Below are 16,996 nucleotides of genomic sequence, written 5' to 3'. Positions count from 1 at the left end.
TAATACACCTGAGTACTCCAACCCCCCGAGTGGTGCTTGTTTCTTGCTGGCCTGTCATTTCCGTAACGGTTATTTTATGATATGTTCACTTCAACAGTTTCCCAGAGCTCTTCAGTCTTTAACTTCCACCCTTAGAATTTTGCTAATTTAAATGATGGGAATTTATTAACTGTGTAGATAATCTCCAGATAAGATGATGCGACATTAACTGCTTAACAGTTGCTATCTACTTTTGACTTCTTATTATAGACACTAAAGGTATTTGGGTCTATTAATAAACATGGCATATGCTGCACTGAAAACGTGTGCTATGATGAAACATATGTTTCTAGAAGTTATGAAATGCATTCATAAGTTTCCCTGTCTAAAGTCTGCCAGGATAATAGTTCACAATTGCTTGCTTTGTAGTTTTCACTAGAGATTAGGGTTTCTAAGGGTTAAAAATTCTAATTAATACAGATGATTAAAGCTACTAGAAATAATAAGGAAAACCAATCTATATGCAAAGGCAAGTAGGATGAGTTTCGGTTAGAAAAGATGCGAGGCATGAAGATGCATTTTGGCTGAGGGAAGATAAAATAATTTTGTCCTAAAATAAAGCTGAATGGGAAAGACAACAAAGGACAAACTAAAATGGACATAGAAAGTTGTAGAAGGTTTATTAAAAAGGAATCTTAGGAAAGAAATCTTATGTGTGATCCATGAATTTGTTACAAACGTTTCAAAAATAAGCTTTAATATCAATAGTGTACTTATGTAAAATTGAACCAATGTTCCTTCATTTGCTAATAAAGCTAAAGTTTTATTGGGCTGTGAGTCTGCTCTTGGGAAAGGCTTTCTTTATCTTTACCATAATCTGCCTAGAAAAACAAAGACTCTAGGTTTTGTCTTCGTCAGGTTTTTGATTATTAAGAAAATTGAGCCTTTTCAATATTAAAACGGTTAAAGCTTTTTATAACTATTTAACTTCCCATATTTGCCTGTGAAATCTTTCATTGCCATTATGGTCAAAAGAATAACCAAGTATTGTTTCACAGTAAGCTATGATCCTATTTGAACAAGCATTCTAAAATCTCTTTGATATTTTTGGCAGTTTCCCCCCAAAATAAAATGCTAAATGAAGTCTTTTTGACCTAAAACTAACTCTGAGAATTTCTAGAGGGCCCTTAGAATATCTCAAAGGATTTATTCGCTCGCCTTGTAAAAAGAGAGAAAATAAACTAATGAGGGGCATTTGATATGTTCAATCATAAAAGAAGCGTTATCAGATAAGTGGTAAGAAAACTTCTTAGGTTATATTTACGGGTGAATGTTATTAAAATGTGTTCTAGACATTGTATGCGATTCCTAAAAATCTGGTATGTCCTAGTATAACGTTGTCACTTGTAATTCTAATTGCTATTTTTAAACGTATGTCAGAAATAACCAAATTTACTTGTCAATTACATCATAATGAATTCTCATGTGGTCCTTAATCATGGTCATTTTTAAGGTTTTTTACACACAATTATTGTTTCACCCTGGTGCTTTTGCAAATATGTTTCATCTTCAGAGAAATTCATAGAAAGGACTCTCTAAAGTCTTCCAAAATACCATCTCTGATATTTTCCAGACCATACCAATGAACTAAGTTAGAGGCTGCAGAACACTAAAAGAGATGCGCATGGCTTGATAAAATTGCTAACTAAAGATCAACAAGAATTAGTTACCTGGGACTGAAATGAATATGATGAGCATAACTTGTATGACTTCTTTGTTTGAAGCATTGCTGATTTTTTTGTTCATGTTTGGTTTCCCAGATAGAAGGAAAGCTTTCCTCTTAAACAAACTGTGACTTTCAGCAATTTGGTAATAAAAATTACCCTTCTGCAAGCAGAGTTGAAGCATGTTACCTGTTTCTCCCTACCCGATCCCTCCAGAATTTGAAAACTCAGTGAGTATTCTTTATGGCAATATAGTTGTTTGTACAAGTCCACGAAGACTCTGTTCTCCTTATAATAGGACAAGATTGAAACACTGGCTGCATTACCAAGGCTTTGCTGGAATGCCATGTTTGAGAAAAGCATGCATAAACTCAGATATGGCCAAGCAGGCGTAAGGAACTAAGGCTGACTTTGTGGAGCCAATAAACTGCCTTGTCTGGCACTTTGCTTACAGGGTTCCCAACAGCCTGAACAGGTAACGCAGGTCGCTTCCCGGGCAGGTGCCGGAACCTCAGAATACTTGGGGAAACCTCAAAATCTGAGGAATTAACCCAAATCTTTAGGTATTGCAGGGTCAGTCTGATGGCAAACAAGTCCTTGGCTAGGCCTCGCAGCCTTGAGAAACATTTGAAAGTTCAGTCTGAGATTCCTTATGAAAAATTCCAGCTAAGCAGATTAAACGATTGTACGTGGTGAATCACTATGCTTGCCGCACTTATGTCAATAACCAGGCCAAATTTAATGAAACTAAACTTTCTTTTCAAGTAAGTTGGCCTTAATCTGTCTATCTCTGTTTTAAAAAAAAAAATGAGGTGATTCGTAAAGAGAAAAATTACGTTTCAGTGAGACTCTAGTGGATATGGGGTCCCCAGGGCTGCTTATTGCCTTTGGAATGTGTTTTGTTTTCTAACGTGTAAGGTTGACTGGATCTCGAGTTCTTCTAGCTTCCTCATGTGTTGCTACAACTCTCCAAATTAACATTTTCAATTTTTCCCCCACCCTTTTGCCTGCAAATCATTAAGAACAAAAGCTGCCATTTCCCCCCTAAGCCCTGCAAGCTGGATGCGGACGAGTTGAAACAGACTTCAGAGTGATCGCCACCACAGCTCACAGACAGACAGTCTTCGTGCCTGTCGTCACGTGGCCCCTCCGAAAGGCCACCAGCGACAGTTCCTGTAAACCAGGATGACTGTCGGATTGCCACTACCTGCCCCCACTCTCCCTGCAGATGCTCTGCGTCTGACACCCAGAGATCTTCTCGACTGCCTGCCTTCAAAACTCAAAAACTGCCTTATAATTCTCCCCAATCACTAAGCATTGTTCTCCTTTGTTTCCACAGAAACGCCCCGGATAAACGCCGGGCTGCCTGCACCGTAGGCCTAGCTTCGGAGCCCACCCGCAGCACCGTCTCCTGCGATAAGACACGGCTGCACAGCTGAGCCGACCTATTTTCAAGACTAACAGATTCATTCAGTGAAATCATGAAACACTCTACCAGTTCGTCTTTTAATATATGAAACTTCCGGGGAAGTTTCGGGGTAGGGGATGGATGGAGTTCCCGACAGGCCAGGACAGATGTGCCAAAGCGCAGGATTGATTACTTTGACTTAAAGTTCTTTGACAAACGGCCGGTGCAGGAAAGATGCTCTGACCATCCTCTGTCTTCCGAAAGCAGGAAAGAAGTCTCCCATAAGAAAGCGCCCCTTCCCTGCACCGGGAAGGGGAGCGACGTTTATCACCAGAGACAGGGAATTCGGGGCCCAGAAGGCTGTGTAGCCACACTCTGCTCGGTCTTCCCTAATTAGCACCCAAGCCTAGGTTTCTTTGTCACGTTGATGCAGGAAAACAGATGTGGGGCGCGAGGAGGGCCGTGTCCCAGGCTTCGGTGGAGCCCCTGGGACGTGCCCCACCAAGCGTGGGTCCCTGGCTTCATGCAGGAAAGAATTCAGGAGCGAGCCACAGTTGAGTGAAGGTAGATTTATTCAGAGAGGTACATTGGAAAGCAAGAGCAAGGCCACGAGGCGTGGGGGTTGGGTGCTCAGATCAAAAGCAGGTACACACTCCACAGACAGAGTGTGGGCCTCTCTGAAGAGGGAGAGAGAGGGGCAGCCGTGAGGCGCCGTGTTGCTGGTTTTTATGGGCTTGGTGGCTTCATATGCTAATAAGTGGAAGGACCAGCCTAAGGGGAAGGGGCTGGGACTCCCAGGAAGTTGGCCATTTCCCACTGTGACCTTTCGTGGCCAGCCTCGGGACCGCCCTGGCGCCTGTGGGCGTGTTATTCCCCATGTTAATATATCACAATGGGCGTGTAATGAAGCTCAAGGTCTACTAGAAGTTAAGTCTCTCATCCTGAGCCTCAAGGTCTACTAGGGGTTGAATCTTCCACCATCTTGATGTTAATTGTGTGGCCTTTGAGTGCCTCTGCCCCCCATCCTGTCTTAAGGTCAGTTCTTCAAAGACGCGGTCTCTTTGTCTAGAAGGTCTAAAAGCTGTGTGCTTTGGTCACTTTTCTGGGCCTCATAGTCTTAGGGAATCCCCAGATGGATATAATTCATTTTGATTTTTCCCCCGTTAATTTTATTTCAGTCTAATTGTTAGGCAGCCGGAAGAACCTAGAAGGGTCGAGGACAATGATCCATCCCCAACGGTATCAGTGCGTTTCAGAACTTCTCCAGGAGGTTCCAACATGCAGAAAACCTGGAGCATAAGGAGATTACAGTCCGCTACTCAGACTGTGGTCAGCGGGCCAGGAGCGTCCATGTCACCAGGGAGCCTGTTAGAAATGCAGGTTCTCAGGTCCCGCCCCCCACTGCGGACTCAGACTGCTGACACACAGGACTCCAGGGCTCTGTGTGCACATTAAAGCTGGCTGAGTACGGGGTGGGATGGCCTTTAATGGGTCCTAATGGGGCCTGCCGGCTGTAACTAGCTCCGTAGATGGAGAAACCCTTGAATAATGTAGCAGTAATGACCTTGCAGGGTGGGGGGTGGGGGGCGTGTGTGCAGAGTAAGCTGAGAGCAAGACTAGAGAAAGCTGTTGAAGAGGCTTAAAGAAACCTAAAATTTCTGGTTGACTGCTGTATCTGCACAGATTAATTTTCACACAGGTCTTCCAAACAGTCTTACATAGTCCAAGGGGTTTTGTTTGTGACCAGACAGGACCCAGTGTTTTGTGCTAACCATCCGTGCAATTCTCAGGGCCCCTCGGGCTGCACATGGAAATAATCTCTGTTTGGCAGAAACACAGCGAGGTTAAGAGCCCGCAGCCCCAGCCATCACCCAGCTAGTCGGTGGCTGAATGATGGTCTGGTTTTGTTGACCGTTGATTTGTCTTTCGAAATCAAAAGTCAGCTTTATTTTACGGTCAGTGTTGAGAAGGAGTAAGGACCGAGGGTGCCAAGCAGAACTGGGGCCCAGGATCAGCGCTGGGGCTTTTATATCAACACCACCTAATAGCCTGGTCTTTGTGAGGGGGCCAGGGGATTGGGGGAAAACGGGGGGAAAAAGGAATTCTTGGGGTTTTTTATTTGTTTTTTTTTTTTTTTTCATTTCACTCCTATTCTAAGCCAAGGAAGACCCTGCCCCCATTCCTTGCCTCTCCCCTTCCCCTCCCTGGAGCATCCTGTCAGCCCAGGGGCAGGAACCAGCGGGAAAACGTCCTCATTTGCTCAGAAGCCGGCAGGACAGCTGCTGCTGCCAGCCCTGGACCCGCAGAGCCTCACGGCCTCCTACCTGGTCCACAGGCCTATGGAAGCCACTGTGGGAAACCTGGGTCAGGACCCTCCCCCACCTGCTCTGCCCCAAAGAGCAAGAAATATCACCGCCTTGCAGCCACGTGTCAGAACGGAAGCTTTATTTCAATATGCTATTCTTTTCGGAACAGCGCTGGCAACTAGAAACTTGTAGGCAAGAGTGAACTTTGTAACTGTAAAGAAAATAGACCATGGGATTGTAACAGGAAACACACCTTCAGTATAAATGTACACATCGCTGTCCCGCACGTATAAAAGTCATGCTCTCTAAGTGCTCCGTCCGCACGTTGCCCTTGTGGGGCACTGAGTTCCAGGATGCAGTTTCGAGGGTTTACATGTGTCCCGTTGAGTTATGGATATTTCCAGAGAGCTTACAAAGGAGCCACACATTACAAATTTTGAGGGAAAACAAACAAACAAAAAGATATATCACAGAGCATTTATTTTAATACTTCTGTTCTATAAAGAATGAGCATTTCTTAAGTATTACAAACGGCAAAACAAATACACTAGCTTACAGATCTGTACAGTGTACTAGTTTAAACTTCCAAAATGCAGGAGGATAAATTATATATATATATAATGTTATAATATATACAATTTAAGATCTAGTGAACAATTCAATATTGCTCTTGTGTTGGTCTTGCTGTATTGCATGCATGCCCAGGGCACGCCCATGGCTTGTCACCAGGTGGAAGGGGGACTGGCAGGGACAGTAGGGGACTCACGGGGCCCCAAGCTTATTCCCAGAGTGCCACCCTCAAAGCAGTATTTGGAGTTTTGTGACTCGCTGCAGCCAGGTCAAAATCTTCCGTCATCATACGCAACCCAGGACGTGTTCTCAAGAACCACGACCACTCGCTCGGGGATGGGGCCACCTAAGTGCTAAAACCATCTGGTTTAGTGGAACTAACACCACAAGCCCTCAGTCCACTGGGGGGGGGGGCGCTCCTAGAAGATAATTTTGAGATCATCTCTACCCTTAAGTGCAGTTCATCAAAAGGAGATCTCAGAACAAAGACCATTGATTCAGGCATCAATAACCTTCCTATAAACTCACAGGCAACAGCCAGAGGAACAAATCGTGTCCTGAATGAGATCAGATTTTCAATCATTACAAGCTTCTCGCACTGATGAGGCTGTAAACACTTAAAAACGTAGGCGCCGACTTGGGAGGGCTCTGGGAATTTCTGACTCGCGTCGGGAGGAAAGGAACAGGGCAGGGGGACCTCACGCGGGGGGCCTTTCGGACACTGCGGCCCATGGCAGAGGCCACATTTTACGGTTAGCAAAGGACCCACCTGAGACCAGTCGAATCCATCTTGGCCACAAAGGCCTGTTTCTGCTTCCACTTAACCCAGATCCAAATGACAAACTGATGACATTGTTCTGAGGATACAAATAGAAAGAGGGGAAAGAAAAAGAAATAGGGGCAAGTTGAAAAACATGTATTCAAGAAAACCTACCACTGAGCCCTCACTGCGAAGGCTGTGAAACAGCCACTTGGAAGAGAAGGAGCCGGTCAGAGGGTGCGTCTTAGGACCTGACAATGGACTCGGTTCTGGATGCGGTGTTCTGGGCTCCCTGGACCCCCGCTGGCACCCAGGCCACTTCCGCACCCTCCCTGCCGGGTTCCCTCTAGAAGGCCAAGGCAGTGGGGAGACGGTGGGGCCAGGGGTTCTCAGAGCACCTCCCACACACCAAACACATCACAAGGGTGAGTTACAGGTAGAGCAGACGGGATGAGACGAAGGCAAGAACATCCAGCTGTGGCAGAGAATAACCTTTGTTTTGTTGGAGGTTTGCAGGGGCACCATGGCCTGGCCCACGTGGACGGCTGCAGGAACAAAGGACTCCTGCAGCAAGAAGTTTGCAACAACCAACCACAGCCCCTTCCCTGTTTTTTGTATAAAAGGAGCCTGAATTCTGACTTGAGGGGGATGGTTCTCCAAGACGTTAGTCTGCCGTCCTCTGGGTCTGCCGGCTTTCCAAATAAAGTCGCTGTTCTTTGCCCCAACACCTCGTCTCCCGATTTATTGGCCTGTCATGCGGCGAGCAGAACGAGTTTGGACTCGGTTACATAACCAGAAAGGGTTCCTGGAGGATCCGTCCTGAGCCGTCCAGCAGTCACTGCGACAGCCCTGCTCTGGAGGGGCAGGGAAGACGCAGCAGGTGCAGGAGAGGGGGCCGTGTGCGAGCGCCCTGGACTTGACCGTCACCGCTCTGCCTGAGCTGGCACTGCTCCCCACCAGCCAGGAGGCTCCCGGGCACAAGCTTAAGGGTCGCCTTCACTTCCTCTGCCTGCCAGGCAGGGACAGGAAGGATCGAGGAAAGGAACACTGCAGAGGCCAGGCCAGCCTGGCGTGTGGAGCGGAACAAACAGGAGAACGTACAGGCTCTGTCAGGGGGAGTTCGGGGGGAAGGGAAGCAGAGCCACCCAGACTCACTGATGGCAGAGCAGTAAGCCGACCGGGCTGTGCCCCGTCCACCCCGCCGCCACCCGGCACGCCGGCACCTGCAGCAGCCGGAACTCGGCTTGAAGGGTTAAAGAACTGTTTCCAGAGTGAACACCGCGCTGAGCCGCTCTGAGAAGACGCGTCTAATGAAACGGGCGAGATCATCTCTTACTTGAACGCGTCTTCATTTTCTGGGAAGACACTGGTTACGGACAGATCATCAAAAACACAGTGAACAACTTCTGTCTCAAAGTATTTCATTAAGGTTCAAAGTATGGCGTAGACAGGTCCGTGTCTGTTAGAACACGGATGTGCTTCTGGTGTTCGGATACTGGCCATTATCGGCCGTTACCCAGCTGGATACAGATTGAGTTATTTAAAAGAAGAAAATCATGCTGGAGGGAAAAAAAATTGTCTAAAAATAGCCACTTTCATTGTTTTTATTTAAAATCTGAGGGCTAGAAGAAGTCACAGTCCTCATGGGTCAAAAGAAGGAAACATTCACATTTCTGAAACTCTCAAAGTTGTAACACACCGGAGTGTCACTGCGATGTTTCAGTGTTGTCACGGCATCTTCCAACAATTCAGACAGAAAGCGCACTCTGAGTGCACTCCTCGTCGTACGTGAAAATAAATACTCTAAAAGGTTACAAGGGTACCTGCTAACTAGGCTTGGTGAGGTGAGGGCACCCCCTCAGAGCAGCCAGGCTCACAGGTCAGCTGGGAATTGACAGCAAACACCCTTTTGGGGGAGAGAAGCCGTGTTACCTGTAATACAGTCAAAGGACCACGGGAGGGAACAGCCGGGACCTGGTCTTCTCACCTCTTCCCTGCCCTCCGCGCCCCTCCCCTCCCCTCCCCCGAGGATGTCACTGGCTTCGGAGCTGGGGGAATGCCTGGTCTGGGGGTGGCGCCTGCAGCTCTGGGTTAACATGCTCTCACATGCACGTGGATGGTAGTTCCTCCTCTCAGCACACGTTGCTGCCTCCGTGGGCACCAGCCCGGCGGCCTCCTGAGGGCGAAGGATGCCTTCAGCAATGGCTGGCACCCCTCTCAGCTCCCTGCCAAGCCCCACACGGTGCTTTTCATTTTAAGCATCTGGCAGATTCCCTGATTCCGGATGGGGGGAGTGGGTTGCTTACTGGTGGTGGGAGTGAAGTGCCCTCTTAGGACAGCAGTGCACGTCTCGGTCAAAATGCAATATTTAACACGTGGGCGTCGGACATGCTACCCTGACGACGGTGGGCTTCACGGGGGAGGGGGAGGGGAGGCGAGGGGGACACACACGGGCTGCTCCCACGGGGGGGGGGGGCGTTCACATGACCACGCACTTGCCCTTGAGTTTCTCTTTCCTTTTCTGCTGCTTGCTCTTTTTCCCGTCGATCTGTAGGCTCACGGTCCTGCGCTTCTCCAGGTTGAGCAGCTCCTGGAAGAGCTCCTTCACGTTGTGGTTGAGCTTGGCCGACGTCTCCATGAAGGCGCACTTCCACTTGCGGGCCAGCGCCTCGGCCTCGCCGCTCTCCACCTCGCGGCTGGGGCTCTCGTCACACTTGTTCCCCACCAGCATGATGGGGATGCTCTCCACGTCCCCTTTGATCTCGCAGATCTGTTCGTAGATGGGTTTGAGCTCCTCCAAGGACTGCCGGCTGGTGATGGAGTAGACCAGGATGAAGGCGTGCCCCTTGGAGATGGACAGCCGCTGCATGGCGGGGAACTGGTGGCTGCCCGTGGTGTCCGTGATCTGCAGGGTGCAGATGCTCTTGTCACAGCTGATGACCTGCCGGTAGGTGTCTTCCACGGTGGGGATGTAGCTCTCCCGGAACGTGCCTTTCACGAACCGCAAGACCAGGGAGCTCTTGCCGACACCACCTGCCCCGAACACGGCCACCCGGTAATCGTTGCTTTGTTCCGGCATGTTGCTCGAGGGCTCCAACTATCAACTAGGAAGCACCTAGCAAAGGAACCAGACGTTCGAGAGAATTAGTTAAAAAAAAAAATTTAGAAAAAAGATTCCGTTTTAGCCCCTTAATAGCTTACAAAGAAAAGCTGGACGTGATAAAGTCTGCTTTCACTTTCCCAATTTCATTTAAAAATTCTGTGATTCTAACTCCAGCCATTGCAGTCAATCCTCAGTTTGCAACAGGACTGTCGAGTTGCTGAGCGGTCCGCTTCCCCTGGTGGGACCGCGGTTCTGAGCAGCTGCGCTCGCACGTGACCCCGCGCCCCGAAAGGAGGCGGCGTCCGGGAAGCGGGGCGGGGGGCGGGAATCACCCCCCCAACCCAGCCAACACACACGTGTAGCCAGCGTATCTTTGCTGCTTAACCTGGAACACCCCGTGTACTGGTCACGGTGTGTCATTTTTCACAATTCTGGGGAGGGAATTAAAGAGAAGGAGGATGTGATCAATATGCAGTGTTTCTATTAACTCATGAAATCCTCACCGCCTTGCAGACCTGGGGTCCCTGTCCCTCCTGCACAACGAAGACCCTGGAGACGCAGGAGGAATCGGGGGGCGTCAGGTCCCCCGGCGTCACCCAGCCCGTGAGGGGGAGGCGGGGGGGGGTGTGCGGGCGGCAGGGCCCCTGCCGCCCACGGCGGTCCCACGGCGGGCCGGACAGGGCGCTGGCCGCGGGGGCCCGGGCGCCGCGCAGGCCGCGGTGCGGACCGTCTCGTGACCCAGCCAGAGCTGACGGCTGAGCGAGAAGGTCGGAGGGTCCTTGCATCCATCAAAATTAACGTGCTTGTAGGTGCTTTATTCTTAAGAATTATAAGAAGTATTACTAAGACAGCAGGATAAACCACTACTCATGGCCATTGAGATGAAGCAGAATGAGAGTTTCCCTTCCTCACAAACATGACCCCTCGTCCAAGGGGTAAGTGGACTGTCCTCACACACAGGTCATACAGTAGCTTTCATCCTGCCACTCCTTTGGTGAGCAAGGGCACAGAACATGCAAAAACGGGACTCCAGCAGCGTCCAAATTTCTTTGTAACCAAAGTGGACAAATAAGATGGTGACGGGAAGGAGAGAGCCCGTTTCCTCCGGGCACCCACTGGGCTGACTTTTATTTTTCTAATCGTAGAGTAACTGAGGGCCATAAAAGGCATTGCTCCAAGTCATTTTCAGAGGCCAGTAAAAATTAAACATAATTAGCTGTGGACGGAAATGGGGGTGTGAGGTGGGTAACTACTGACAGAGCATCGGCTCAAAGCCCCAGACTGTGACACCCCATCTCCTGGTTTCTTTCTGAGTTTGCCACGGACATTTGCCTCCACACACTTGCTCAGTTAAGCACTCAGCTGTCCTTGTGTGCCCTTTGGAATCCCTAATCTATCAAGGAATTAAAGAAATATCCATGCTAAGAGAAAATCTAGAAAGATACCCGGGAATGCATTAACAGCAAAAGGCTGAGAGAAAGACCGATTAGGAGTTTTAATCAGCCTATTAAATGTTCATGAGATCATTATGATACATTCACGAGTACAGTACTGTGACAGATTGTTCTGTATTTTAAAAAATGCAATTGTCTGCAGAATCGGGCTTGAGAACGTCTCTCTGCAGCCTCAGCATGAGCTGCTCTTTGCGCTTGGAAAGCAGCATCCTGGCTCAGCCTCGCCTTGTGTTGTGGGTATTTCGTTCCAGGCTCGACTGTAAGCTTCTAGCCAGAAGGGGACACGTCCTAAAAGGCTCTCCATCCCCAGATCTCAATGGGAGCTCTGAGTCTTCAGCTCACACTCGTTCCGCGTTTGGTGACTATGTTGTCGGCCACGCTAAGGCATCTCCATTGTTAACAGGGCAACCGACAAGACAGAAAGCAAACACTAAACGTGAAAAGACTTCACAAGCTACTGTTACTCACTTGCCCAAGAACCGTCTACGGAGCTTCCTCCGAAGGCCAGGCTCCGGGCAAGCAGCCAGCAAACCCACGCGCAGAGGACAGACCTCAGGCAGGGGCTCTCTCCTTGTGCAGCTCATGAGGATCGGGTGGACCAGGCAGGCATGGAAGGATACTTTAAATAGTTAGCAAATTGCATCACGGCAGTGCCGAATATTAGAGGCATGAAGGGACCTAACCAAACCTGAGGTACCAAGAGTGGCTTCCCTGAGGAGGTGGCATGGGAGCGGGACCCCGGAAGCCACAGAGGAGACAGCCAGGTGAAAGCAGTAAAGCTCAGTGTGATGTACGAGGCAAGTCTGGGGCAAGAACTCCGTACTGACCCTCAACAGGTCTTCCCCAGCCTGCAAACTATACACATCACTCATTCAGTTTACAAGCATCTATAAAAACCCCTCTACATAATATTCAAGCTCGGTGCTTACCCAGTGGAAGCTCACAGCAGTAGAAGGCAGATGGGCACAGGAAAGGATACAGTACACCCCACCGAGCAGACGCTGAGGGTAAAGTCGTAAACAAGGCAGGAGGAGACCCTGGTGGGGCGTCAAGTTCTGTCTGGGGCCCTCGGGAAAGATGTCCCAGGGGGCTGGGTGAAGATGGGGAAGCAATGAAAGGCCTTCTTGCAGAGGCACAAGGGCAGGAAGAGATCCCACGTTCATGCCGTGGTACAGAGCTGGTGTCAGTCGGCATCTGGGGGCAGAGCGAGGACAGCAGGTGAGTGGTGGCGCCTTTCATCAGCATAAAAGGCTGAATAGAGAAATGAGTTTGGAAAAAAAGGTGATGGATGGTGAGGAGCAGGGAGCTGTGATTGGGTCAGTTTTGTAGGACACACTGGTGGAGCTATCTGGGTTTTGGTTTGAAACCACCAGAGAAGTGACTGGGTTTTAGTTTGAAAGCTCAGAAGAGAGATCTACTTGAGTGAGAAACATGTGGTTACCACCCATACATAAATAATAGTATAATAAATAAACATCTCCCTGAGAGAAGGCACATAGCCTGAAAAAAAGATCAATTGCCAAATCTGATGTGCGCTAGCAAGACGTGGCAAGTTCCTTGCATAAACTTTGTGCACCTGAGTTGCCAGACCTAGGAAGTGAGGAGACTGACACCACTTTCCCCACTGAGCTGTTCTGGATTTAGTAAGATTATACAGGACCAAGCAAAGCTCTCTATTTTCAGTAAGAACTGGGAAGAAAGTGGAGGGGATCCACAAAAGAGCAGTGAGGACAGAAAAGCTCAAGAGACAATGACAATGTCAAAAAAAATTTGAGAGGATTCAGGTAAAGTGGTGTTTAGAAGGAAATTAGTTATAAACACCTACATTAAATAAGAATAAAGATCTCAAATCAGGAACCTAATCTTCCACTTTAAAAGAGCAATTGAACCCAAAGGAAGCAAAATGAAACAAAGATCACAATGGAACGTAATAAAGGGTAGAAACCAATAGAAAAAAAATTAATAGAACCAAAATTTTGTTCTTTGAAAATATCAACAAAATTTATCTTTTGCTAGACTGAACAAAAAGTGGGAAACCTTAAATTATTAAAATCAAGAATGAAAGAGGAAACATAACTGCTGACCTTGCAGAAATAAAGATTATAAGGGCATGGCCAACTGTACGCCAACAAGTTACATAACCTAGATGAAGCAGACACAAACTGCCAAAGCTGACTCCAGAAGAAATAAAAAATATAAATAGACCTTTAACAGGATAGTAATCAAAAAGCCATCTACAGAGAAAAGCCCAGGTCCAGATGGCTCCACTGGTGAATTCCAGCAAACATTTAAAGAAGAATTAATACCAATCCTTCACAGAGTTTTCCAAAAAAATGTAATAAGAGAGATCACTTCCTACTCTTTCTGAAGCCAGTATTACCCTGACCAATACGAGGCAAAAATGTCATGAGAAAACAACAGACCAGTATCCATAAAAATCTTCAACAAAATACTAGCAAATTAAATCCATCAATATACAGGAAGGATTATACATCATAACCAAGTAGGATTTATGCCAGCATGCATGGTTGGTTTAACACCCCAAAATTAATACAACACACCATATCAATAAAAGGCAAAAAACATATCTCGATAGATACAAAAACTTGACAAAATTCAGCACCCAATTATGTTAAAACAAAATACAGATTATTCTGAATGATTTTATTCTTTCTAAATTATCATGAAAATAAAATCCCAAATTAAAAAATAATTAAAAACTGGGAAATCTTAATAGAATTCATTCCCAGACCCCAGTTAAAGGAATACCATTGACAAGAGATCAAGTGTAACAGATCAAGAAAGTAAGGCTTTGATTTTGGAGAGTAGTGGGAAGTTGTTCAATGACAGGGATATTGAATAATACCGCCCTGAACTGAGAAGGAAATTTGAGACTGAAAAACAAAACAGGGAAACTCCAAAAAGTACAATTATGGTTTATTGCGGGTAACTTACATACGGGTTGGGTCAGGCAGGCGGCAATCCAGAAGCGTTCACAGCTGCACCCCACCCTGCTGGGAGGGGTACAGGGGAATTGAAAGGGGCCAAAGGGAAACACAGAATCGGACCACTCAGGGAGAAGCCGCATGTCCTCGCCAACAAGAAGTGGGGTGTGTTCTCGCCCCGGGGGGTCTTACAACCATTATTCCTCGAGGACCATCGAACATCCATGCCAGCAAAAGGCATTCTTCCAGACTTCATATCAGAATGAAGGCAAGGGTATGAGCTGATAGGGAACTTATCTGGCATGGGAGCGTTCCGTGTGGGTAGGCTAGGCCTTGGTCAGGCAGAAAGGGGAGGAGATGGAGCTGACAAAAAATGGAGTCAGTGTGGTTCAGCCACACAGAAGTAGATGAAGACTGGCAGAGTTTCAGCTAAGTGGCATAACGGGGGGTAGGAAGGGAGTCAAAGTCATTTTGCAGCAGGTAGGAGCGTGATGGTGTCGACTGAAATGATGTGCAGCCTAAAAGTTGAGAGTTATGTTTCATTTGGCGGGAGGACTTGAGCCGGGATGACAGCCCCTCAGATGGCTCTGAGGGACTGCTCTGAAGAAACAGGGGAGGAGCTAGGATATATAGGAGCTTTACAGCAAAGACCAGGTAGTTGGAACAATAAAAGATTGCTTGTTATCTAAAGAAAACCGGGCATCTCAAGTTCAAGAATTTAGCGCTTTTCTATGTATGGGAGGAAGCAAACATTTGGGCTCACTGAATTCATTCCTTTGACAAGCACCTAGCTATCTAGGGCCAGTGTCCTGTCCTTTCTTATTCTGAGTCCCCTCAGAGGGCACCACTGTGAGTGGCTGCAGAGGCCAGGCTGCAGGCTGGTCTTCACTGGGGGCTGGCAGCAGTCACTGATGACTTGATGGCTTCAGCATTCTTTCTTTACTGATATGATTTGCAATATTTTTCGTTCACAATAGGAATTGATGAGACGGCTAGAAAGACGAGAAGACTAGATTTCTCCTTAAGGAAATTCAGGGATTAAGAAAACGAGAAGGGACAACTGGCAAAAGATATCATAAGGGTTAAGACACATGTTATAGATACGGTATTTTTCTGCCTTCAGATGCAACTACCAAATTTAATTTGTAAAAAGCTCTAATTGGCTTAAAATCCAGCATTTATAAATTAAGCATTTCTAAATTTCATAACTATAATAGATGCTAACCCAAACGCTTTTCAAGTTTATGTGATCTGGACGAGTCTGGTGATGGCTATGTGAACACAGGAGCCACCGGGATTCAGGATGCACACACGGCCGGCTGGACTTCAAGGAGAGGAGAAGGGGTGGGTGACGCCACACGGAGCCCCGATGAAACTGGCCCAGACCAACCCCAGCCGCTCCTGTTGTCTCAGCTTAAAAACTTTAAAAACAAAAAAATGAAAAATGATACAACACATGCACTTGGTTTAAAAAATAAAATAAAGATAATAAAGCACTCTTTTATCCACACCCAGATCCCTTCCTTCGGCCGCCCTAGTCTCTTTCCAGAAATAACCGCTGTTCAAAAGACCGGACAGTCAGCAGCCATTTCCTGGTGTTCGCCATGGAACTTTAAATAATGCATCCATTGCTTGAATAATAGATATTAACATCTCGACTTACTGACTTTGGGCCCCATCTATCTATGAAATTAGCACCAGGACCTTCCTCCACTGCCTAACTTGCTTAGTTGTACTCTACTTTTAAAGCACATACCAGTATTTCAGTTTTCCATATATAATATTTACAATTTGTTCCAAAATTTAAATTGTCCTCTGTGGTTCTTCTGCAGGTTGTTTCGAAACCCTACTAATAAAGAGCGTTAAAAGGACTCTGTACAGACTCTTCCCTGCAGAAGAAGGTAGTGAGACTGGACCCACTGGGAGGGAAGGGTCGTTGTCATCCAGCGTTGCTGACGGAGGCTTAATCTTCTGTGTCAGCGGTATTGAGGTCTTACTTCTTCTAGCTTTTATATTTGTTTGTTTTTTTGCCTAAGTAACTCTCGGGTGCCAATTTCTGTACTTCAGTTTATTGAAATATTACCACCTTCCTTGGATCCATTTTATGTTTTACTATAAACATTACTGATGAATTCTTTTAGAAGGCACTGAAACTTCTGAGCTAACGCCGTCTCGACTGATGAAGTTCTGCAGCCAAATTAAGTTCAAATCCTACTTTCATCAGATTTTTAAAATTATTTAATTTTAACTTTACCATCCAGGGTTACTGACATGAAATCCAAGGTCGGGGGACACTTTTCGTTGTGTTAGGTTTTCCCCTTGTCTTTGGTAGGGTTAGAATATTCTTTTTATTCTGAGAGTTATGACATTTCACCGAGAGAGAGATATATCTAAACATACACAAAAATATAAGATATATAAAATATAAATACACATATTATATATGTATATATTATATATAAGTATATATAATTATATTTATGTTTATATATTATATATATTTATATATTATATATTATTTATATATTATATATATTTACATATAAAGTATATATAATATATAAATATATAAAGTATAAAGTATATATAATATATAAATATATACTTGTATTTATATACTTATATATTTATATATTTATATATTATATATAAGTATATATTTGTATTAAATATTTTTATATATTTATAATTTTCATATAACATATAATATATAAATATTACATATATTTATATATAGTACACATTTA

At 46.2% G+C, this 16,996-nt stretch overlaps 1 protein-coding gene across 1 annotated transcript in view; it reads right to left on the bottom strand.

The window, feature by feature from the left end:
* Positions 1-4,682: 4,682 nt before the first annotated feature.
* DIRAS2 (DIRAS family GTPase 2) overlaps positions 4,683-16,996 on the bottom strand; it is a 29,072-nt gene continuing 16,758 nt past the window's right edge. Inside the window, exon 2 of the mRNA XM_074355603.1 lies at positions 4,683-9,862. Within this exon, the coding sequence (XP_074211704.1) occupies positions 9,227-9,826 (600 nt within the window). The 5' untranslated portion in view covers positions 9,827-9,862 and the 3' untranslated portion in view covers positions 4,683-9,226. The remainder of the gene's footprint in view (positions 9,863-16,996) is intronic.

Source organism: Camelus bactrianus, chromosome 31, assembly GCF_048773025.1.
Source record: "Camelus bactrianus isolate YW-2024 breed Bactrian camel chromosome 31, ASM4877302v1, whole genome shotgun sequence".
Lineage (NCBI taxonomy): Eukaryota > Metazoa > Chordata > Mammalia > Artiodactyla > Camelidae > Camelus > Camelus bactrianus.
This window is presented reverse-complemented; position numbering and strand designations above follow the sequence as displayed.